Below are 24571 nucleotides of genomic sequence, written 5' to 3'. Positions count from 1 at the left end.
TGCGTTGCCAAGGGCTAAAATAGAAGTCAGTTCTATTTGTGACGCAGATCACGCTGCAAGTCCTGCCTCTCCCATCTCCTCATTGGTTTATAGAAGCAGGTACCCACATGCCATCTCCTTATTGGTTATACCCATGTGGGTGACTGAAAGACGAACAAGGTCAGTGGCGGTAATGTACATAATTTATGAAAGTTGCCAATCGCAATATAAAGCCAAGAGAAAAGGACTAGGAGGAGAGATGACTAGAAACGATTCGGTTGACCGTTTGTGTGGATTAATTGTCTGAGGACCTTGTGCATTTCAGGTAAAATAACTCAATGTTAATATCCCAGGACAAATTAGCTATCAACAGCAAGCTAGCTAAATAGGACAAATTAGCTAGCAAGTGAAAGCTAGCTAGCTAAATTGCCATAAATGTTTAATGCTTTTCAACCTGTCCCCAAATAAATGTAATTGGTTCAGAGTTTGTTTTGATATTTTAACCTGCGTGTCGCGATCGCGTTTGATGTGGGGGTACAAAATCATTTTGTGTGCACGATGGCGCACGCAGCCGGTTTGGGTTCTGTGTTAAGGAGATTCGACTAAATCTTTCTTGTCCAGCCATGCAGCCCCAATTCTAATATGTAAACCGTAAAGGAGATTCAACTAAATCTTTCTTGTTCAGCCATACAGCCCAAATTCTTTAAAAGAAACAGAAAGACATGCTCTCCCTGACTCGAACGCACGCATGTGCACACAATAAACATTTTTTTCTGGACAAGTGAGCCGTATGTTTTAATATGGAATGTATACCGTCTCTAGGCAACACAAACATTTCTGTACAACCGTCAAGATACAAGACAACATACACACACACACATATATATATCTATATATATATATATCTATATATATATATATATATCTATATCTATATCTATATATCTATATCTATATCTATATCATATATATATATATATATATATATATATATATATATATATATATATATATCTATATCTATATCTATATATATATATATATATATATATACACATACATACACACTCACAAATATATAAAGACAAGACAAGTAATGTTCATAAATTGACATTGGCTTAATAAATAAGAGGTAAATGTAGATAGTGAAGAAAAGGAATGACCCTCAGAGTAGTGAGCAGTGACAGTAACACTTTTTAGCAGTAGAAGACCTGGACCCTTTTGACTAGGGTCCCCTGGATCTATACGTGTACACTAGTTCTCACTCTTTCAAGTTTTACGTCCACTCATTTCAATGACCTGTTGCTGAGAATGAAGTTCCTTTGGGCAGCCGAAGCAGAGAACACATACAAAGTGCACATCATTAGCCAATTAACTGAACAACAATATATATATATAATCAAGGTAAGAAGTTGACTAACTAGAAAAGAGCAACACTTCATACAGGGTCTTTGATTCTCAATCCATTTGACAATTCAATGATTATATAAAATTACAAGACAATCCTTGAGCTATCACCACTTCAGGTGGGATTTACAAAGTGGTCACAGGGCAATTAATGAACCATTATATCCCAGTATGGCCATGACTCTCTCATGTGTATTTTAGTGGTCAGGCCATGTGCAGTGAAAGTTAAGTCTAGTGCAGGGTGAGAGTTCAAGGAAAGATGGTAAAAACAGCAAATTATGCAATGCTCTCAAGTTTCAGACTCATTCCCTTAATTTTCTGGTCAGCATTTCCCCCGAAAACTATTGTCGTCAGACAATATCATATATTTCTCTGCTTTCCAGTAAACAGTAGTGCTGCTATGATGTTGAGGGGCTCTCATTTCATGTCAGAGACACAGTAGCCACTGGGCACAAACTGGTTGAATCAATGTTGTTTCCATGTCATTTCAACAAAACAATTCAATTTGAAGACATTGAATCAACATGGTCATTGACGTAAAGGAATTTTTTTCACCCAACGTTGAACCTAAATCCAATGATGGTGAAAATGTTTGTTGGTTTTACTTTGAATTTACGTTAGATGACAAGTTAATCAAATGTAAATCAAAACTAGACGTTGAAGTGACATCTGTGCCCAGTGGGTAGCCACCCTAGAAAGAAAACTAAATACATTTCACTCCCTCCAAAAAATTGCTCTCTTCAATTGTGCAATACAATTGCCTTATGATGGAACACCACAAGCTATACAAAAAGGTGCTTTAGACCGACATCATTTCAGGATCAAGAGAGGGTTCTCTTGACTATTGTACATAGATATTTAAACATGTCTATGCAACATTAGAGACAAAACAACTACATTCTCCCTGGGCTGTCACAATAACCGCTTCTATGTACACAGAAAGTTTGACAGCAAAGCTTAAACCATTAAATTGCAGTACAAGACTGACCAACACGCACACCGAATCCTAACTTGAGATCAGCATACCTAACTTAAACCCCTTAGTTGATGAAAAATATGAACAGAATAAAAGGTTACTTAAAAAGTTTACTGGTGCTATTCACCTCAAGTTAAGGAATTTTTGTCTCAAGTTTTTCACCACGTTCTGTTGACTAGCATCTGTCTTTTTGACCAAGTTCATGGCAGTTTTCTGGGCATCTTCAAGCTTTTCATTTGAGGGTGGACCCTTGTCAAGTTCCTTGCCCCTCCCACTTAAGGGTACTGACTCTGCCTTAGCCCCGCCCTCCTCCCTTTGCCTATACTCATCTGACTCCTGATAGGCCCGGCAGCGGTCGATTACAGCCATGATGGAGATTTTCTCTCTAGTGGTCGGTGAACGGATCTGGACATAGCTATCATCTATGTCCTCTACCACCTCTACTCTCCTTGCCCTGAGTACCATCTCCAGTGGTTCTGCAGAGCTGGATTCTGTCTCAGGCTCCGGAACCTTCTCCACAACAACGACCCTGTGGTCATTGGGCATGGTGGCCTGTGCCGAGATGTAGTAACTGTCATTAGGGACTTCATCCTGGAGGTTCTGTAGCTCACTCAGATGCAGCCCACTCAGTCTCTGGTCCAATGACCCGGCCCTGTGGAGCCTAGCCAACCCCTCTCCAGGGCCAGGGTCCCTGCTGAGGTGGGGTCTGTAGGCCGGAGCCTCGACCGTACCAGAAGCAGTGACTAAGCTGGAGCAGAAGCTTGAGCGCCTTTTGGGGCCGCTGTCCATCCTCTCAGGAACTGAACGGCTTCGGTTAACTGGCGGCAGCTGGGACTGATCTTTGTCCGAGCTGGCATACTTGCAGCGAAGTGTCCGCACGTCGGGCCAGTTAAAAGCCTCGGTAGGCGTAGGATTGAGTGGGCTCTTGGCGGACATGCGGCCAGGTGAAAGGACTCGGGGACTGCCCAAAGAGCTAGGCATGTGAGCAGGGTTGGGAGATATGGCTATAGGACTCAACTCCTGGAGATTGCTCACACGATCAAACGAGAGCAGGGGCAGCGTCAAGTTGGGTTTACCTGTAAAACACACCACATAAACAAGACTTAACAGGAAGTATCTGAGCGTCAGAGTATCAGAATAAGTTGAAAGTTCTGTTTTTATTTTGGGCATTTTCGTGTGGTATACTGTAATGCTCCGAAGGGACACTGCGGTCTATATTGCTTAGTAGTAGTTTTGGTATCTTCAGGTATGTTTACATGCACACAATATTCACGATTATTGTGAATACTCTGAGTAAAACAATATTCTCAGTAATGACAAATCTACAATGCACTACAAAACATCACATTCGCGTTCTGTCAGCATAGTTTTTTGACTGCTACTCAGGCAGCATATTACGAAGGCAGCACAATACATTTCTTCCAGTTTCCAGAAGCTTCAGCGACTTGTGTCGATTTCAGGAAAATAGAGTCAAAATGCGTGCTTTAAGTGCTGCTGTACTGCTCACGCTGCCATTGTAGTAGGCTGCATTGACAACAGTGGGAGCTTATCGTGAGCTCCGTCTCATGTCCGTCACGACCGCTAACATACCCACGACAACGACATACCAATGACACAATTTAGCAAACAAGCTAAATTGGCTGGAGAATACTAATTAGCATTGCTAAAACCAGCTACTCATCATCCTACCTTGACTCACCCAATGCCTTCTCTTCTGGAGTAAGTTGCTTTCCTGTGCGCTTGTTTGCCGAAAAGTATTCAGAGAAAGAGTAATACTCCGATTAAGGCGATTACTTGTCCTAATAATCTTATAATAATCTGGAAAATAGCTCGATAGTCAACCTATTTTACTCAAGCTTACTCTAATTAAGACCTTACTCTGCCTTACTCAGAGTATTGCCATAGTCGAAGTAATACTGGTTTAGTGTGCATGTAAACTACATAGGCCGCATAAATAAAAACTGTATGATTTGCTAAGCAATCTATTAGTAAACCTTTCCATCAAATCTTCCCCCCCAATGTGGGCAGCCCTATCAGTCACTTGAAACCGATATTTGCCAGGCTAATAGGAGAGCACTTCCTAGCGAGGCTAAGACTAATTCAAACCCTACTTGGTAAAAAGAATAACACAGCACTTCTTGAGGCACAACACTTAGGGACAAACAAAGCTCTTCCCTACCTGGGTGCACATCATTTAGAAAAACACAAAACTCTTCCATATCTTCCGTACCTGAGCTCTCTGGCTTCTCCTCGATCACACAGGGCAGATTCTTCTTTCCAAACAGGACATCTCGCTGTCTAGGAGCTGGTGTAGTGCACTTGATACGCTGGCTGTACTGCCGGGCCAACTGGAAAACTTTGTTCTTAGCCATCTCCGCATCGTCTGGCGACTGAGGCTCCTTGCTGGTCTCCTCCCCTTCCTCAGCCCTCAACTGGATGACCCTGGGCATAGGAGCTCTGGAAAGCCTACCCTCGTCAACCCTGGATCTGCGGGGATCCCTCACACTCGCTGTACGGCCAAGCCCCAACACCTTGCTCTTGATGGGCGAAGGGCTCATGGACTCTTCAGTGATGGTGCTCAGGTCAGCTTCCTCCAGTATCATAAAGGAATCGTCAGGCTCCGATTCAGAGTTCTTCTTTGGAGTCTGGCTCCTTCTGCATAGGCTTGGACCAGCGACTCTAGAGGTCTTCTGTTGAGCCTCGGTGTCTTTCACAGGGCCTCTGGCCTCTCCCTGGGATCTGCTCCCCTTTTTCTCCATGTCCTGCCAAACCTTGATCATCTCAGATGAAGGTCGGAACTCCTCGTCCTGGATGTGCCTCTCCTGTAAACCCAGAGACCGGTCCTTTCTCTCTGCCTCTGAACCCACCACCTCAGGCTTCTTACTTCTCTCCAACTCCAGTGAGTCAAATGATGCACCGGAGGTCATGCAGTCCCAGACGCCTGGAGCCTTGGATGAATCAGGTTCTGAAGTGGAAGGGTGGGGTGCAGAGGAAGTGGCCAAGGCTGATGTATCACTTTTCTCTGCACCAGGGCTCTCATCCGAACTGTTGAACCAGCTGACAGAGTTCTTGACAAGGCCAGTAGGGATGTAGGTCAGGCTCTCCCTGCGCCTGAGGCTGAAGTTGGCATCCTGGTGCTCAGCAGTCTCGTAGTAGCTTTTGATTTTGTCAATGAGCAACTGGTCCTGCTTGGATAGGGTAGAGTCTCTCCTCCTGTGGATCTCAAAGATGCTGTCATCCCTCGGAGAAAGCATAGTCAGATCCGTTCCACCAAAGTTGTCCTGGGTCGGTTCGAAGCAGGCGCTGTTCAGCCAGTGGGGGCGTTCATTGCCTTCGCCGCCAAGGCTGAGGGTGCTGCCAGTCCGGCTGGGAAGGCGTGGCGAGGAGCAGCCAAGGGAGCGGGCATCATCCGTGCTGCCTCGCCTGGCGCTGTTGGTGAAGTGCTCCGCGATGGCACTGGCTTGATTCAGTACGGAGGGAGGTAGAATGCTGCTGGGCCCGCTCTCCTGTGCTGCTGCTACTTCCTCTTCCTCCTCTTCTTCGGAAGATTCTGCACTGCTCAATGTTTTTATGTCATCTGACTGAGATGCTGACGACGCCCCGGTCTGTTCCTCCATCGCATCCTCCTTGTCACTCTGGGGCTCTGGTAACGCGATCCAGCGGGGAGTGGTGCAGACCTTGGGAGGAGTGGTGCAGACCTTGGGAGGAGTGGTGCAGACCTTGGGAGGAGTGGTGCAGACCTTGGGAGGAGTGGTGCAGACCTTGGGAGGAGTGGCAGAAGCCTTCTCTGGGTCCGAGGGGGCTGGCTTAAGCCTTTCAGTGGACTCCGAGGCAGAGGTCTTGGTCTGGAGCAGTGGCTTGTCCTGAGGAGCCTTGGAGAAAAAGTGTAATTCTGAGTAAGAGCACAAAAGCAACCTCCATCCTTAAATCTGCAATTTATAACTTTTTGGGGTGACCGTACCAAATTCACATAGAGATCAGTGTTACAGATCTGTAATTTCCATTGAAAGCAAGTGTAAGAAGGGGTAGAAGTGTTCTATGTGCGCCTGTGTCTATACTTTCCTTTCTTAAGTTTCGCTCTTGCGTCTTTTACTTTCGGATTTGTACAACAGATTCAAACAGATGAAAGTACTATATTTTTGGTTACTGAAAAAATATTTCACAGCGGTTTAGATGGTACAATGATTCTCTACACTTTCCATTGCTTAGTTAGTCACAAACTGAAATTAGGCAAACTATTCCATTTATTGCCACCAGGAAATGGCAGAGGGATTTCTGCATATTTCACCTTTAACATTCATCAATTCTCTAAACAAGTGAAGTCTTTTTCAACATACACTGAAAACAAACAATGCAAAATGTGCATCTTTAAAAATGTGTCAGTACCTGGGTAGTTCCATGAAATTAGTGCTTGTGCAACTTTAATGGGGGTAGGGCTGGGTGATATGGCCTAAAAATGATATCTAGATTGTTTCAGATTTATGAGCGATTCACGATATACAGTCGTGGCCAAAAGTTTTGAGACTGACACAAATTAATTTCCACAAAGTCTGCTGCTTCAGTGTCTTTAGATATTTTTGTCAGATGTTACTATGGAATACTGAAGCATTTCATAAGTGTCAAAGGCTTTTATTGACAATTACAGGAAGTTTATGCAAAGTGTCAATATTTGCAGTGTTGACCCTTCTTTTTCAAGACCTCTGCAATCCGCCCTGGCATACTGTCAATTAACTTCTGGGCAGCCCATTCTTGCATAATCAATGCTTGGAGTTTGTCAGAATTTGTGGGGTACTCCATCATGCTGGAAAAGGCATTGTTCGTCACCAAACTGTTCCTGGATGGTTGGGAGAAGTTGCTCTCAGAGGATGTGTTGGTACCATTCTTTATTCATGGCTGTGTTCTTAGGCAAAATTGTGAGTGAGCCCACTCCCTTGGCTGAGAAGCAACCCCACACATGAATTGTCTCAGGATGCTTTACTGTTGGCATGACACAGGACTGATGGTAGCGCTCACCTTGTCTTCTCCGGACAGAAAAGGGATTCAGCAGAGAAAACGACTTTCCCCAGTTCTCAGCAGTCCAATCCCTGTACCTTTAACAGAATATCAGTCTGTCCCTGATGTTTTTCCTGGAGAGAAGTGGCTTCTTTGCTGCCCTTCTTGACACCAGGCCATCCTCCAAAAGTCTTCGCCTCACTGTGCGTGCAGATGAACTCACACCTGCCTGCTGCCATTCCTGAGCAAGCTCTGTACAGGTGGTGCCCCGATCCCGCAGCTGAATCAACTTTAGGAGAAGGTCCTGGCGCTTGCTGGACTTTCTTGGGCGCCCTGAAGCCTTCACAACAATTGAACCGCTCTCCTTGAAGTTCTTGATGATCCGATAAATGATTGATTTAGGTGCCATCTTACTGGCAGCAATATCCTTGCCTGTGAAGCCCTTTTTGTGCAAAGCAATGACGACGGCACGTGTTTCCTTGCAGGTAAACATGATTGACAGAGGAAGAACAATGATGCCAAACACCACCCTCCTTTTGAAGCTTCCAGTCTGTTATTCAAACTCAAATCAGCATGACAGCGTGATATCCAGCCTTGTCCTCGTCAACACTCACACCTGTGTTAACCAGAGAATCACTGATGTCAACTGGTCATTTGTGGCAGGGCTGAAATGCAGGGGAAATGTTTTTTGGGGGGATTCAGTTCATTTACATGGCAAAGAGGGACTTTGAAATGAATTGCAATTCATCTGATCATTCTCTTCATAACATTCTGGAGTATATGTAAATTGCCATTATACAAACGGAGGAAAATTTATATTTGTGTCATTCTCAAAACTTTTGGCCACGACTGTACATCTACATTTTTAAAAATGCTTTCTTTAAATTATTGTTGTTATACAATTACAGGTCAAATACAATGCATTACAGTCAGCCATAATCAAATTAATTCAGGGCTTGTGTAATTATACCTAGGCTAAATATAAGCCTTCCACAACCATATTTTATTATTTTATCAAAATAGTTTAACCTGATTTTTTTGCAATAAATCACTGATCTGGCTTTCAAGTCTGTCTATGAAAATGCCCTTTTTGTTACACATTTTACTAGAACCATGCATAATGAACATTCACTATTAACTACTTGTAGCAGGCATTAGGCTCTAGAAAACTAACAGAAGTCTCATCAACAATCTCTCAAGCCTAAGTGCTAGTGATTAGCCAGACCATATTTTATTAAAGTTTAGCAAACTTAAATCTATTTGCTAGCTAACAGAGTGGAACAGCTGAATTGTTATGAACACACCCTTATGTCCGCTTGAGAAAAAGCGGACATAAATGCGATTCAGGCATTTGGAATATCGCGCAAAAACATTTATTTCTGAGCATTCTTTCATGGGCAGTAGAGCAAATGTTTGCTGCAATTCTACACATTTTGCCTTAGGCAAATGTTGCCATTTTTTTTATATGATAACGGATGAGCAAATGGGCCCCACCCTGGTCAGTAATTCAACAATACTTACCAAAAGAACGTGACTTCTGATGCACAACAACATTTTGACTGTTGACTATTACTGTTAAATAAGTTCAGACAGCAACAGTCATGACAATAAAAATACAAAATATATATCAATAGTCAAATCATGGTGTAAAAGCAGCTGGTCCTACTCTTTTTGTAAATTTTATGGTGGAGAACTGAACCAGTCGAACATAACCCTTCATTTTGGTATATATAGTCAAAGTTTACATACACCTTACCCGAATAGATTTAAACTCAGTTTTTCACAATTCCTGACATTTAATTCTAGTAAAAATTCCCTGTCTTAGATCAGTCTATTTTAAGAATGTGAAATGTGTGAAAAGTATTAGAGAGAATGATTTAGTTCAGTTTATATTTCTTTCATCACATTCCCAGTGGGTCAGAAGTTGACAAACACTCAATTAGTATTTGGTAGTATTGCCTTTAAATTGTTTAACTTGGGTCAAAATTTTTGAGTAGCCTTCCACAAGCTTCCCACAATAAGTTGGGTGAATTTTGGCCCATTCCTCCTGACAGAGTTGGTGTAACTGAGTCAGTTTTTAAAGTATCCTTGCTCGCACACACTTTTTCAGTTCTGCCCACAAATGTTCTATAGGATTGAGGTCAGGGCTTTGTGATGGCCACTCCAATACCTTGACTTTGTTGTCCTTAAGCCATTTTTCCACAACTTTGGAAGTATGCTTAGGGTCGTTCTCCATTTGGAAGACACATTTGCGAGCAAGATTTAACTTCCTGACTGATGTCTTGAGATGTTGCTTCAATATATCCATGTACTTGTCTTCCTCATGATGCCATCTATTTTATGAAGTGCACCAGTCCCTCCTGCTGCAAACCACCCCCACAGCATGATGCTGCCACCACCGTGCTTCACGGTTGGGATGGTGTTCTTCGGCTCGCAAGCCTCCCCCTTTTTCCTCCAAACATAAAGGCCATTATGGCCAAACAGTTCAATTTATCTTTCATCAGACCAGAAGTTATTTCTCCAAAAAGTATGATCTTTGTCCCCATGTGCTGTTGCAAACCATAGTCTGGCTTTTTTATGGTGGTTTTGGAGCAGTGGCTTCTTCCTTGCTGAGAGGCCTTTCAGGTTATGTCGATATAGGACTCGTTTTACTGTGGATATAGATACTTTTGTACCTGTTTCCTCCAGGACCTTCACACGGTCCTTTGCTGCTGTTCTGGGATTGATTTGCACTTTTTGCACCAAAGTACGTTCATCTCTAGGAGACCGAACGCGTCTCCTTCCTGAGCGGTATGATGGATGCGTGGTCCCATGGCGTTTATACTTGCATACTATTGTTTGTACAGATGAACGTGGTACCTTCAGTTATTTGGAAATTGCTCCCAAGGATGAACCAGACTTGTGGAGGTCTACAATTTTGGCTGATTTCTTTTAATTTTCCCATGATGTCAAGCAAAGAGGCACTGAGTTTGAAGGTAGGCCTTGAAAGACATCCACAGGTACACCTCAATTGACTCAAATGATGTCAATTAGCCTATCAGAAGCTTCTAAAGCCATGACATTTTCTGGAATTTTCCAAGCTGTTTAAAGGCACAGTCAACTTAGTGTTTGTAAACATCTGACCCACTAGAATTGTGATACAGTGAATTATTAGTGAAATAATCTTTCTGGAAACAATTGTTGGAAAAATAACTTGTGTCATGCACAAAGTAGATGTCCTAACCGACTTGCCAAAACTATAGTTTGTTAACAAGAAATGTGGGGAGTGGTTGAAAAATGAGTTTTAATGACTCCAACCGAAGTGTATATAAACTTCCAACTTGAACTGTACATATGGACAGTATGGACAGAAAATGTACAGTATGTACAGTATGGACAGAAAATGATTCTGTCTCTTCGCAGCACAGTCTGCAGAGCTGGGATGGTTGTATCCCCCCTATATATAACATTCTGTTCCTAGGCTGTCATTGAAAATGAGAATTTGTTCTTAACTGACTTGCCTAGTTAAATAAAGGTCAAATATATATATATTTTTTAATTATATTGGTTGCAAAAATAGAAAAACAAGTTTTAATGACTCCAACATAAGTGTATGCAAACTTCTGACTTCAACTGAATACAGGGCATTTGAAAAGTATTCAGACTCCTTGACTTTTTCCACATTTTGTTACATTCCGGCCTTATTCTAAAATGCATAAAATATTTTTTCCCCCCTCATCAATCTACACACAATACCCCATAATGACAAAGCAAAACTTGACAAAAAAAAACCTGAAATATCACATTTAAGTAAGTATTCAGACACTTTACTCAGTACTTTGTTGAAGCACCTTGGCAGTGATTACAGCCTTGAGACTTCTTGTTAATGAAGAAACAAGCTTGGCACACCTGTATTTGGGGAGTTTCTCCTCTCAACCTCTGTCAGGTTGGTCGGGAAGCGTCGCTGCACAGATATTTTCAGGTCTCTCCAGAGATGTTCGATCGAGTTCAAGTCCAGGCTCTGGCTGAGCCACTCAAGAACATTTAGAGACTTGTCCCAAAGCCACTCCTGCATTGTCTTGGCTGTGTGCTTAGGATCGTTGACCTGTTGGAAGGTGAACCTTCACCCCAGTCTGAGGTCCTGAGATCTCTGGAGCAGGTTTTCATCAAGTATCTCGGTGTACTTTGCTCCGTTCATATTTCCATTGATCCTGACTAGTCATCCAGTTTCTACCGCATAAAAAAATAACCACAGCATGATGCTGTCACTATCATGGTTCACCGTAGGGATGTTGCCAGGTTTCCTCCAGACATGCTTGGTTTCATCAGACCAGAGAACCTTGCTTTAAGGTGCCTTTTAGTAAACTCCAAGCGGACTGTCATGTGCCTTTTACTGAGGAGTGGCTTCCGTCTGGCCACTCTACCATAAAGGCCTAATTGATGGAGTGCTGCAGAGATGGGAGAACCTTCCAGAAGGACAACCATCTCCACAGAGGAACTCTGGAGCTCTTTCAGAGTGATCATCGGGTTCTTGGTCACCTCCCTGACCAAGGCCCTTCTCCCCCTATTGCTCAGTTTGGCGGGGGGGGCAGCTCTAGGAAGAGTCTTGGTGGTTCCAAACTTCTTCCATTTAAGAATGATGGAGGCTACTGTGTTCTTGGGAACCTTTTAAAGCTACAGAAATATTTTGGTACCCTTCCCCAGATCTGTGCCTTGACACAGTCCTGTCTCGGAGCTCTACGGACAATTCCTTCGACCTCATGGCTTGGTTTTTGATCTGACATGCACTGTCAACTGTGGGACCTTATATAGACAGGTGTGTGCCTTTCCAAATCATGTCCAATCAATTGAATTTACCACTGGTGTACTACAATCAAGTTGTAGAAACATCTCAAGGATGATCGATGGAAACAGGATGCACTTGAGCTCGATTTCAAGTCTCATAACACATGGTCTGAATACTTACGTAAATAAGGTATTTCTGTGTTAAATGTGTCATTATGGGGTAGTGTGTAAACTGATGAGGAAAAATATTAATTTAATACATGTTTTAATAAGACTGGATGTAATAAAATGTGGAATAAGTCAAGGGGTCTGAATACTTTCCGAATGCACTATACTATATATATATATATATATATAGTGCATTCGGAAAGTATATATTTAGTTGAGCTTGCATTGAATTGCCCCTACCTGTTGCACACAAAAAGCTTCCATTCCCCCTGTCGTCAAAAAGAGATTGATGGCTGATTTAAGATGAGGTTGTCAACCATGTTACTTTATTTGGCACTTAATAGGCATATAGTATTTTTTATACTTAACCTCAAGATTGGAAGGAATGCATTTTTTTATTAGGTTGAAAATGTGTTCTTTATGACAGAAAGTAAAAATTAAGTGACATTTCCACACCCCCTAGCCAAGTTAGGCTACTCAAAAAGCACCTAATTGGTGGAGCGACCCACCTATAAACCTCACATGATCTACAGTTCCATTTTATCTACCAGATTCTGACACATGTTCTGTTACTGTGACAGAATGAATCTGAAGCAGAAAGCTTGGTTGGACAGCGCTTCCAATCTGAGAGGCAGAGGAGAAGTATTTTGGAAGAGACACATTGACCCAGACAGGCCACTTCCACGGCCATCATTTGATGGAATACATCAGTCAAGACAGATGGGCACAACGTGTCACTGAATAATGTCAGTGGAAGTGGTGAAGACCAAACCCAGAAACTTGAGACCGATGAAAGTGGAGTGGACAGCGGATGAGCAATGTTTTCCCTCCATCCCCAGGATGATGTTTGATTTTTCACAGATTCAGACGGTACAGTGAGGAGGCACAAACACCAACCAGCTCTGGCACGTCTTTACCTTCTCCGCGGTGGAGGTGCTTTGCTCCGTCTCCGACTGTAACACAGGACCAGATGAAATCCCATTCTCTTTGTAAGACCCATTCTCCTCAACTACATCGTCTCCCTCTTCATCCTTCAGGAAGAAAAATATCATTTTAGAACCAGGTTTAAAAATATTTAGAATTAGCTTCCTAACCTCAGCCAAGACAGGGCTAATACATCTTGATAAGCAATGATACAACATTTGTCTTCAAGATGTTTTCATAAAATTGTATAAATTGCCAATAAATCTGTTATTTTTGACCCTATAGTCTCATATTACTTTAACTACAACAGTGAAAGATGATACCGGTCTGCTCAAGATCATTATTATCAGGACTCATTATTTGAGTCTGAAAATACAGACGGAAACGCATTTGCAAGGGGATTAGAGCCAGGTAAAGCCTGTGTTGTGAATCAGCAAACCTCATTATCAACAGCACACTCTATGCACACACGATTAGTTGATCAATCCCAGCAGACATGCAAATCAGTGTTGTGTTAACAGACAACGCTAATGTCAGACTGACACTCAAGTAGCAGCAAACGCTTATTTTAGTTCAGCATAAATAAACAGACAAATTAGAAAATACAGGGGGGGGGGGGGGGTTTATAGATGAGACATTTATAGATGAGCTCGTTTAAACAAGACACTATGCATGCAGAACTTCTTCAGGACTGGTCAGTAGTTTAGAGCCCAAACAGAAAAGGGACTCCTATTTTCTTAGTGTGTACCTGTCCTGGGAGCAGTGTCAGAGCGAGACATTGGAGCCAAGGTTTGTGCTAAACTGAGAGATGAGGGCAGTTACCTACCCTTTTTCATTCCCTTTTTAATTGAGAGATTCACAAGAGGCAATGACAACGACATTGTAAATGGCAGCAAAACAACAAAAAAGCTAATTTTGTCAGTTAAATAGAAATAAAAAAGGTTCCATTCGTCCCCTTGTTTTTGCAGCACCGACAGTCACTCACACAAGCACAGTCACTCACACAAGCACAGTCACTCACACAAGCACAGTCACTCACACAAGCACAGTCACTCACACAAGCACAGTCACTCACACAAGCACAGTCACTCACACAAGCCACAGTCACTCACACAAGCACTCACACAAGCACAGTCACTCACACAAGCACAGTCACTCACACAAGCACAGTCACTCACACAAGCACAGTCACTCACGCAAGCAGTCACTCACGCAAGCACAGTCACTCACGCAAGCACAGTCACTCACACAAGCACAGTCACTCACACAAGCACAGTCACTCACACAAGCACAGTCACTCACACAAGCACAGTCACTCACACAAGCACAAAGCAGTCACTCACACAAGCACAAAGCAGTCACTCACACAAGCACTCACACAAGCACTCACACAAGCACAGTCACTCACACAAGCACAGTCACTCACACAAGCACAGTCACTCACACAAGCACAGTCACTCACACAAGCACAGTCACTCACACAAGCACAGTCACTCACACAAGCACAGTCACTCACACAAGCACAGTCACTCACACAAGCACAGTCACTCACACAAGCACAGTCACTCACACAAGCACAGTCACTCACACAAGCACAGTCACTCACACAAGCACAGTCACTCACACAAGCACAGTCACTCACACAAGCACAGTCACTCACACAAGCACAGTCACTCACACAAGCACAAAGCAGTCACTCACACAAGCACAAAGCAGTCACTCACACAAGCACAAAGCAGTCACTCACACAAGCACAAAGCAGTCACTCACACAAGCACAGTCACTCACACAAGCACAAAGCAGTCACTCACACAAGCACAAAGCAGTCACTCACACAAGCACAGTCACTCACACAAGCACAAAGCAGTCACTCACACAAGCACAGTCACTCACACAAGCACAAAGCAGTCACTCACACAAGCACAGTCACTCACACAAGCACAAAGCAGTCACTCACACAAGCACAGTCACTCACACAAGCACAAAGCAGTCACTCACACAAGCACAGTCACACACAAGCACAAAGCAGTCACTCACACAAGCACAAAGCAGTCACTCACACAAGCACAAAGCAGTCACTCACACAAGCACCGACAGTCACTCACACAAGCACAAAGCAGTCACTCACACAAGCACAGTCACTCACACAAGCACAAAGCAGTCACTCACACAAGCACAGTCACTCACACAAGCACAAAGCAGTCACTCACACAAGCACAAAGCAGTCACTCACACAAGCACAAAGCAGTCACTCACACAAGCACCGACAGTCACTCAAACAAGCACAAAGCAGTCACTCACACAAGCACAAAGCAGTCACTCACACAAGCACCGACAGTCACTCACACAAGCACCGACAGTCACTCACACAAGCACAGTCACTCACACAAGCACAAAGCAGTCACTCACACAAGCACAAAGCAGTCACTCACACAAGCACAAAGCAGTCACTCACACATGCACAGACACTCACACAAGCACAAAGCAGTCACTCACACAAACACAAAGCACAGTCACTCACACAAGCACAGAGCACAGTCACTCACACAAGGCACAGTCACTCACACAAGGCACAGTCACTCACACAAGGCACAGTCACTCACACAAGCACAAGGCACAGTCACTCGCACAAGGCACAGTCACTCACACAAGCCACAGTCACTCACACAAGCCACAGTCACTCACACAAGCCACAGTCACTCACACAAGCCACAGTCACTCACACAAGCCACAGTCACTCACACAAGCCACAGTCACTCACACAAGCCACAGTCACTCACACAAGCACTCACACAAGCACTCACACAAGCACAGTCACTCACACAAGCACTCACACAAGCACTCACACAAGCACAGTCACTCACACAAGCACTCACACAAGCACTCACACAAGCACAGTCACTCACACAAGCACTCACACAAGCACTCACACAAGCACAAAGCACAGTCACTCACACAAGCACAAAGCACAGTCACTCACACAAGCACAAAGCACAGTCACTCAACATAAGCAGCATTAGAGGTACTCCGGGAGTATGACGATCATGCATCTAGTAGTCTAACGCAGTTGAATGTAGAAAGCATTGAGACAAAGAGCATCCATGCTTAGACGGAGCACCATACATGAAAGTCAGTCGCTGTTTGCAGGATGCGAATAGCATTGAGAAGGGGTTATCCAAGACATTAGTAGGTTATGGCTGACAAGACTCTGGGCTAGACTAGGGTGGACCAACGTGGCCAAGCTGGGGACTGGAGGGGGGTAGCTACAAAGCTTAGAAGAAGAAGGAAACCCGATGGTGGCAGCTAGAGCCTCACCGTTGTGACCCCCATGGAAAGCAAAGCCCTGGCTCTATAGTGCCAGCAGGAGATGGCGGCCAGCATGGAACTGGCAAAGTCCTCTACCTGGTCTTCCTCCATCAGAATATCATCCGAGTCACATTCCTCCCCCAGGGTCGCCCTGCCCTTGTGGGACGATGACCCTGTCCTCGGCTCCTCAATGTCACTGGGGCTTAGCCTCTCAAGTGAGCCCTTCCTAAGGCCCATATCCTCCTCCTCTTCTTCTTCTTCTTCTTCCTCCTCCACACTAGGCCTCTCAGCCTCGGACTCGCCTAGGCTCGAGCCCAGGGTGCTGACGCTAGCGGCTGCCTGAATGGAGCGCGGGTCGTCTGGTAGGGTCCCTTCGCTGTCTGCATGCTGTAGCGTGAAGTCACACAGATCACACAATGCATTTTGTCTGACGAACCTCCTCAAGACCTATTCAGTAAACCCTGTTGGGTATCTCCACACACTCAGCAAATACTCTGGATTGTGTGAAAACATGAGTCCTGTTACAAAAATCGTCTCATACCCACATGTGGTGACATTATAGAGCTACAGTAAATCCCAGACAGAGCAACAGGATGGTTCCTATTAAGACCCCTAAAGTGCCTGGGAATAAGACACTGATTGCCAATTGACAAGACATGCATTTCACATCGAGTTCAGAGTCCCCCCCCCACCTTTGGATAAGACACTGCATGGAGTGAAAATTGAATAGAATTCTGTTAATTTGTTCTGAAATAATCATGAGAAAGCAATCACTGAGGGCAGTTCCAAAATATAAACTGTAATTTCCTGAATTTAAGCCAACTAAATTAAATATGTCCATCTCCAGATGTATGTTTCCTCTCACTTAGAAAAAAAGCCTTCCTTTGTATGACGTTAGCCATCTTTGAACGGCATGTTAACTGACATTATTAACCGTAAATTCCCCTCGGCTGGGCTTTGAGAGCAGAAGTAAGTGCAGCATAATAGAGCACGTGTTTGTTATCAAGTAGAATTTCAAATGGACCACTCTGGGCTTACCTTGAGGACGGCTGTAGGATCCCCACCGGTAACAGGACAGGTGAACAAGAAGGGAAGAGAAATATTTTAAAAAATGTATTTTAAAAAAAAGGGACAAAAAGCTAAGTATTCAGTCAATTGTAAATTAAACAAGCCTAAGTTAAGCCAAATTAAAAATGCACTCAATGACAATGATACCTCCCCGATGATGAAATTGAGTTCGCTTCTCCAATGAATTAGTCTAATATCCTTAGACGAAACCTTGCCAAAGTTACATATGACTGACAGTTCCATATTGAGTTTGGAAAATGAATTAGTCAGTCTGCAGTCCGACATCATTGTTTGCTTGGACTAAACCTAGCTCACTGTCACACCACACAAGGTGCATGAGAAAATAAAATGGATAATGCTAATGTCACATTTTTCACTAAAAGTCTGAATCAATCGAATGGGCAAGAGACACTGATCGGCTCTCCAAACCACATTTGACTACTAGAAAAGAGCTGGAGAGACACTCGATGGAGCAACCAAGGGGCTTTTATGCTCTCATTTCAGAGGGAGAAGTAAAAGACCTTAGCTTTTGTTCTCCCCAAAACGGGGACAAAAGGGCTATCCTTTTACTGCTACCCACAGTTTCTTTGGAGCACCTGCTGTGTGATGGTCCCTCATCACACACTGGTGGAGCAGCGTCAATTTGTACAGTGTCTTTCTGTGACGCATTGTTTTATCAATACTGTGTTATTGACTTGTTAATTGTTTACTCCATGTGTAACTCTGGTGTTGTCTGTTCACACTGCTATGCTTTATCTTGGCCAGGTCGCAGTTGCAAATGAGAACTTGTTCTCAACTAGCCTACCTGGTTAAATAAAGGTGTTCTCAACTAGCCTACCTGGTTAAATAAAGGTGTTCTCAACTAGCCTACCTGGTTAAATAAAGGTGTTCTCAACTAGCCTACCTGGTTAAATAAAGGTGTTCTCAACTAGCCTACCTGGTTAAATAAAGGTGTTCTCAACTAGCCTACCTGGTTAAATAAAGGTGAAATAAAATAAAATAAAAAAATAGAAATGAATGATGTAGACTATTGTTTTGATGTGTTGTTTTGTTTCAGTTTGGATCCCAGGAAGAGTAGTGGCTGCCTTGGCAGGAGGTAATGGGGATCCGAATAAAATACTAGACATATAATCCACCATTTGCACCAGCATCATAGGAGATAGGAGCATTTCCTCAAGCTAACCCTTTCATATTTGGTTACCAACTGTGACTATTACACAGAGGAAGTAGGTCACAAAAAGGTTCTCAGAGGTGTTTGTCATAATGGCTGATGATGACATGAAATTGGCTGGGATGAAAGCCTTGTGTCCTTACCTTTGGTGTTCTTCAGGATCTGTTTGGTCGGTTCTGAGAGAGAAATAGACAATGAGCACATCTCAAAAGAGAGCCACTTCAGACAGTCCCCGCCTCATCACAATTCAAAAAACTGCATGGATGGTCATTGTCAAATCCTTTTCAGTGAGATACAATATTTGAGTTATGTAAATGTGACATGTAAAGCCAAATCTGAATCCAGGCTAACAAAGCATGTAGAGTAACAGTTAGCTACGTGACTGACACACAATTTGAACATTGGCCAAATCAAATCAAAATTTGAAAACACTAGAGTCATAATATGTCTCCCCATATAATGTCCCTGTACGTTCACATACACAGCAGTGAATGGTTTACACATCAATAATAGATATTTGAGTTTCAGGACTAAAGTTGGGTGCTTACCTGATTGCCGTCGCCCCTGACGACCTTCTCTGGGAAACTCGTCTGATTGGCAGGACATGGCCTTTTTCATCCTCTCTGGACTGTACCGGAACTTTGATGGGTCTTTTAGGCACAGAGACAAACATGGGTTAACAGATTTATAAATCATGAATCACACCTGATGAACTTATAGTCTAATGAATGACATCATGATCCAAGAACAATAAATACAAACATCTTGAAGAAAAACATTTCAGCTGACGCATGATGGTCAATCCACTCACTTTCCAATATTATTACAGTGTGTGGCTTTTGTATATAATTAATACATATATTCTAGTCAAGTACTAATGAAGAGTCCTTTAAGAGGAGGCAGTCAGTCTGAAATAATAAATACACAACGACTGCCATTCCATCATTTCTATAACATTTATTAATAAATAACTTATCTATACTGAACAAAAACATAAAACGCAACATCTGAAGTGTTTGTCCCATGTTTCATGAGCTGAAATAATAGATCCCAGAAATGTTCAAAAAGCTTATTTCTCTCAAATTGTTTACATCCCTGTTAGAGAGCATTTCTCCATTGCCAAGATAATCCATCCACCAGACAGGTGTGACATATGAAGAATCTGATTATTACACAGGTGCATCTTGTGCTGGGGACAATAAAAGACAGCTCTAAAACATGCAGTTTTGTCACACAACACAATGCCAGACTGCAACAATGCAATGTCCACCACAGCTGCTGCCAGATAATTGCATGTTAATGTCTTTACCATAAACTGCCTCCAACATTGTTTTCGAGAATTTGACAGTCTATGAGCTCCAAACCCGGCTTCTTCACCAGCGGGATCGTCTGAGACCAGCCACCCAGACAGCTGATGAAACTGAGGAGTACTTCTGTTTGTAATAAAGCCCTTTTGTGGAGAAAAGCTAATTCTGATTGGCTGGGCCTGGCCAACCCACTTGGGAGCCAGAATCACCCATGGCAGCACCCCTGCCCAGTAATGTGAAATCCATAGATTAGGGCCTAATGAACTGATTTCTTTATATGAACTGTAACTCAGTAAAATCTTTGAAATTGTTGCATGTTGCGTTTATATTTTTGGTCAGTATATTAAAAGCATCCCTCTCCGCCACTCTTAAATAAATCAAATTCGTTCCGTTGTTGCTTGGATATAAAAATACACTGAATGGCTGGGCAGAAAAGTGCATTAATAATCACTACGAATACTCACAAATCGAGTCCATTTCTAAGATGGCCTCCTTTGCCTGATAAAAAGAAACACAAAAACAACCGTCAGCTATCCTCCCTTAGATTACCCCCTTCCCTCTTTAATATTAGCAATAGCACCTCATATGTACCTTCTGAGGGATGATGGCTTGATGGTTTTCGAGAATGATCCTTTTGATGTGATGGGCCCATAGTTTTCTCTCTTCCACAGTCTTGGCCTGAGGGTAAGGGGGTGAGAGAGGGGGCAGGTAAGTTCCTATGCATTCCCACAGAGAATTCACTACAGTAAAGAAAAAACAAACACCAAAAACAAAAAAGACAGTTTTATGGCTATGATAATGATGGCGTAATGATGATTTGTTTTGGCAAAAACCAAGCCAGTACATCAGTACACCTACATTCTACAGGTGCAGGTTCTTATGAACAGCAGGCCTTATTTCAATCTAGTCTACATTATCACACAACAGGAACAATGCCTGCAAGGTGAGAGTTGACCTACTTTAAATATTCATACAGTTGTATTATCAGAATCAGCCATGAACACACACACACACACACACGTTTGTATTACTATCCCTGTGGGGACCAAACAAATGATTCCCATTCAAATTCCTATTTTTCCTAACCACTAACCCAAAAGCTAACTCATAACACTGACCCTTAAATCTAAAACTGCCTTTTGTCCTTGTGGGGACCAGCGAAATGTCCCCTTCAAGGTTATAAAAACCAACCTCCCCACACACAATACTGTAATCTGATTCACATGCTTAACTATGGCATTCATGATTCTAAAAGTCCACTACTAATGTGTCTTAATGTTCTCCTACCATGTCTGAATTCCCATGAATTAGCCACTTTGGTACTGTGCAGTTGGTTGAGAGGTCTCCCTCACTCACCTGCACTGTGTGGGGCTGCTTGGGGTGCTTGTAGTGAGTCACGCTGAAGCTTAGAGAGTCCTTGGCACTCTCGATTAGCATGAGGGTGGAACACTGTAGCCAAACACGAGAGAAATGAAAAACAAATGAAATATAGTTAAGAGAAAAGATTGGTCCGCACTCAAATAGGGAAAATTAGATGTAATACTAAAGTATATTCAACAATTCAGTGTGTAGGGGACACTGATGAACACTGATCAAACCCAGTGTCACCAGAAAGATAGGAATGACAAATGTGACATATCAGGAAGGTGGAAGAAAGTTTAAAAAAAAAACAAGTTAGAAAATATTCATAAACCACAAAAGAATCGGGTCTGTCATTATCACTGACGCAGGAAAGGAGTAGATCAGTTCCAGTCCTACTACCTAATCTGTCATTCATCATCAGGAAAGAAAGGAAACGACGACAGGAAGTTAGTTTAGACCAATGGGACAAACCACAGATAAGCCAAAACACACTCAGCTCTGTTTTTCAATTGAATTAAAATTCAACTCAATACGTCTTCATTAATCCCCTTAGGGACCATTGATAAGACATTATCAGAGCACAAGTGCAAATTTACATAAATCTCCAAATAATGAATATACAATAAATGCAACACAGAATACAATACATTACTTTTCGCCATTCAAACTAAGTGATTGGAATATAATGGAGACTTTACAAAACAAAATCAGATTTGAAACAGGAAAAAAATGCAGGACAACAGGGTTGACAAATCCTGACCCCCTAACCCTTGACCCCAGCAAGCAGCACTCACCGAGATGAGGGTCTTGAAGACGTAGTGCTCTCCTCGGCGCCTGGTGATGAGGAGCATGCGGTCGAAGAGAAAGAGTGTGCGCTCGTTCTTGGCCCGGTGGACCTTGAAGGTGCCCTCCAGGACCAGTTCCCCGTACGTGGTCAGGTCCGGTCCTTTCCAGTTGATCAGCAAAGACTGGACCTCCTGGACAAGCCAACACAGATGAGGTGATGAAGGAGCACCTATTTATTAAACACCCAACAGCAATAGACATCATAGGGTGAAAATGGTATCATTGTGGCACAAACAATGTTAAGCAATTAATTTCCCCAAAATGCTCAAGGGTGTTTCTTGAAGGTGTGTATTTATAGGGGTATTGAGTTTAGCCAGGTTGATGGGGGGTGTCTTTGTATCGTTGGGGGTATTTTGGGGATGTTTTTGTATTGTTGGGGGTATTTTGTATTGTTGGGGGTGTTTTGGGGGTGTTTTTGGGGATCGTTGGGGGGTATATTAGAGGGTATTTTGAGCAGTGAAGGCTCGTCAGAGGAGGAAGGAAATTACAAGCCAAAAAGATAAATCAAGGACAACAATCACATTAGCCACTGCTTGTTCACCCCGCTATCATTCAGAAGGAGAGGTCAGTACAGGTGCATCAAAGCTGGGACAGAGAGACTCAAAAACAGGCCATCAGACTTAAATAGCAAATCACTAGCCGGCTTCCGCCTGGTTACGCAGCCCTGCACCTTAGAGCGTCTATCTCAAGGCCATCAGACTGTTAAACAGCTTCTATCTCAAGGCCATCAGACTGTTAAACAGCTTCTATCTCAAGGCCATCAGACTGTTAAACAGCTTCTATCTCAAGGCCATCAGACTGTTAAACAGCTTCTATCTCCAGGCCATCAGACTGTTAAACAGCTCCAGGCCATTCTCAAGGCCATCAGACTGTTAAACAGCTTCTATCTCAAGGCCATCAGACTGTTAAACAGCTTCTATCTCAAGGCCATCAGACTGTTAAACAGCTTCTATCTCCAGGCCATCAGACTGTTAAACAGCTTCTATCTCCAGGCCATCAGACTGTTAAACAGCTTCTATCTCCAGGCCATCAGACTGTTAAACAGCTTCTATCTCCAGGCCATCAGACTGTTAAACAGCTTCTATCTCAAGGCCATCAGACTGTTAAACAGCTTCTATCTCAAGGCCATCAGACTGTTAAACAGTTTCTATCTCAAGGCCATCAGACTGTTAAACAGCCTTCACTAACATAGAGAGGTTGCTGCCAACATAGACTCAAATCTCTGGCCACTTTAATAAATTGACTTATTAATAAAAGGTATCACTAGTCACTTTAAATAATGCCACTTTAATAATGTTTACATATCTTACATTACTCAACTCATATGTGTATACTGTATTCTATACCATCTACTGCATCTTGCCTATGCCGCACGGCCATCGCTCATCCATATGTATATAGTCTTATTATGGGGTATTGTGTGTAGATTGTTGAAGACCTTAATTTATGGAATCCATTTTAGAATAAGGCTGTGACATAACAAAATGTGGAAAAAGTCAAGGTGTCTGAATACTTTCCGAAGGCACTATAGTTTACGGGTAATAGATCCTCCAAACAGAGTTAAATACATAATCAAGCCTAACTGCACATGATAAACAAATATATTCCAATGACCAGTAAATAACTGGCCCCATGAGAAATGAGTCTAAGGACACAATGTAGTCACTGTTTATTTTTACACTGCCTTTGACAACAAGCCCTGCGAGGGCTACTCTGTGAGGGTCTCCCGGGGTTGGCTGTGCCATGTTGTCTCTGGTCAGAAATGTTGTACACTCAATCTAGTTTAACAAGAGAGGAGAACCATGGAGGGTTTGTAATTGATGTTCAGAACATTGGGATGTGTTCCAAATGACACCCTATTCCCTTTATAGTGCACTACTTTTGACCAGGGCTCATAGGGGCCTCTGGTGAAAAAGTAATGCACTATAGGATATGATGTGCCATTTGGGACAGAGCCTCTTCACATGCCTGCCCTGCCTAAATGAAATGTAATAACAGCACAACATGAGACAGGATAGCGGCAGGTAACCTCGTGGTTAGAGCGTTGGACTAGTAACCGAAAGGTTTCAAGATCGAATCCCCGAGCTGCCAAGGAAAAAATCTGTCGTTCTGCCCCTGAACAAGGCAGTTAACCCACTATGCAGTCATTGAAAATAAGAATTAGTTCTTAACTGATTTGCCTAGTTAAATAAAGATCAAATAAAAAAATGTAAAATAAGGATTAGACAGACGGCCAGTGGGTTTAAATGTTTATTAATGTGTGAGGGGCTTATTCACATTGATTACACAGGGTGTTTGTGT

General features: G+C 42.9%; 1 protein-coding gene across 2 annotated transcripts in view; it reads right to left on the bottom strand.

Annotated features, from left to right (window-relative positions):
• Positions 1 to 1046: 1046 nt before the first annotated feature.
• Positions 1047 to 24571, bottom strand: part of LOC139414942 (pleckstrin homology and RhoGEF domain containing G3) — a 116323-nt gene continuing 92798 nt past the window's right edge. For both annotated transcript variants that reach the window (XM_071162591.1, XM_071162592.1), the window contains 11 exons: positions 22219 to 22401; positions 21419 to 21511; positions 20654 to 20740; positions 20527 to 20560; positions 19304 to 19405; positions 18899 to 18931; positions 17555 to 17565; positions 16526 to 16903; positions 13204 to 13317; positions 4593 to 6234; positions 1047 to 3438 (listed from right to left, as the gene is read on the bottom strand). In XM_071162591.1, the coding sequence (XP_071018692.1) occupies positions 2486 to 3438; positions 4593 to 6234; positions 13204 to 13317; positions 16526 to 16903; positions 17555 to 17565; positions 18899 to 18931; positions 19304 to 19405; positions 20527 to 20560; positions 20654 to 20740; positions 21419 to 21511; positions 22219 to 22401 (3630 nt within the window). In that variant the 3' untranslated portion in view covers positions 1047 to 2485. The remainder of the gene's footprint in view (positions 3439 to 4592; positions 6235 to 13203; positions 13318 to 16525; positions 16904 to 17554; positions 17566 to 18898; positions 18932 to 19303; positions 19406 to 20526; positions 20561 to 20653; positions 20741 to 21418; positions 21512 to 22218; positions 22402 to 24571) is intronic.

Source organism: Oncorhynchus clarkii, chromosome 8 (assembly GCF_045791955.1).
Source record: "Oncorhynchus clarkii lewisi isolate Uvic-CL-2024 chromosome 8, UVic_Ocla_1.0, whole genome shotgun sequence".
NCBI classification, from domain to species: domain Eukaryota; kingdom Metazoa; phylum Chordata; class Actinopteri; order Salmoniformes; family Salmonidae; genus Oncorhynchus; species Oncorhynchus clarkii.
This window is presented reverse-complemented; position numbering and strand designations above follow the sequence as displayed.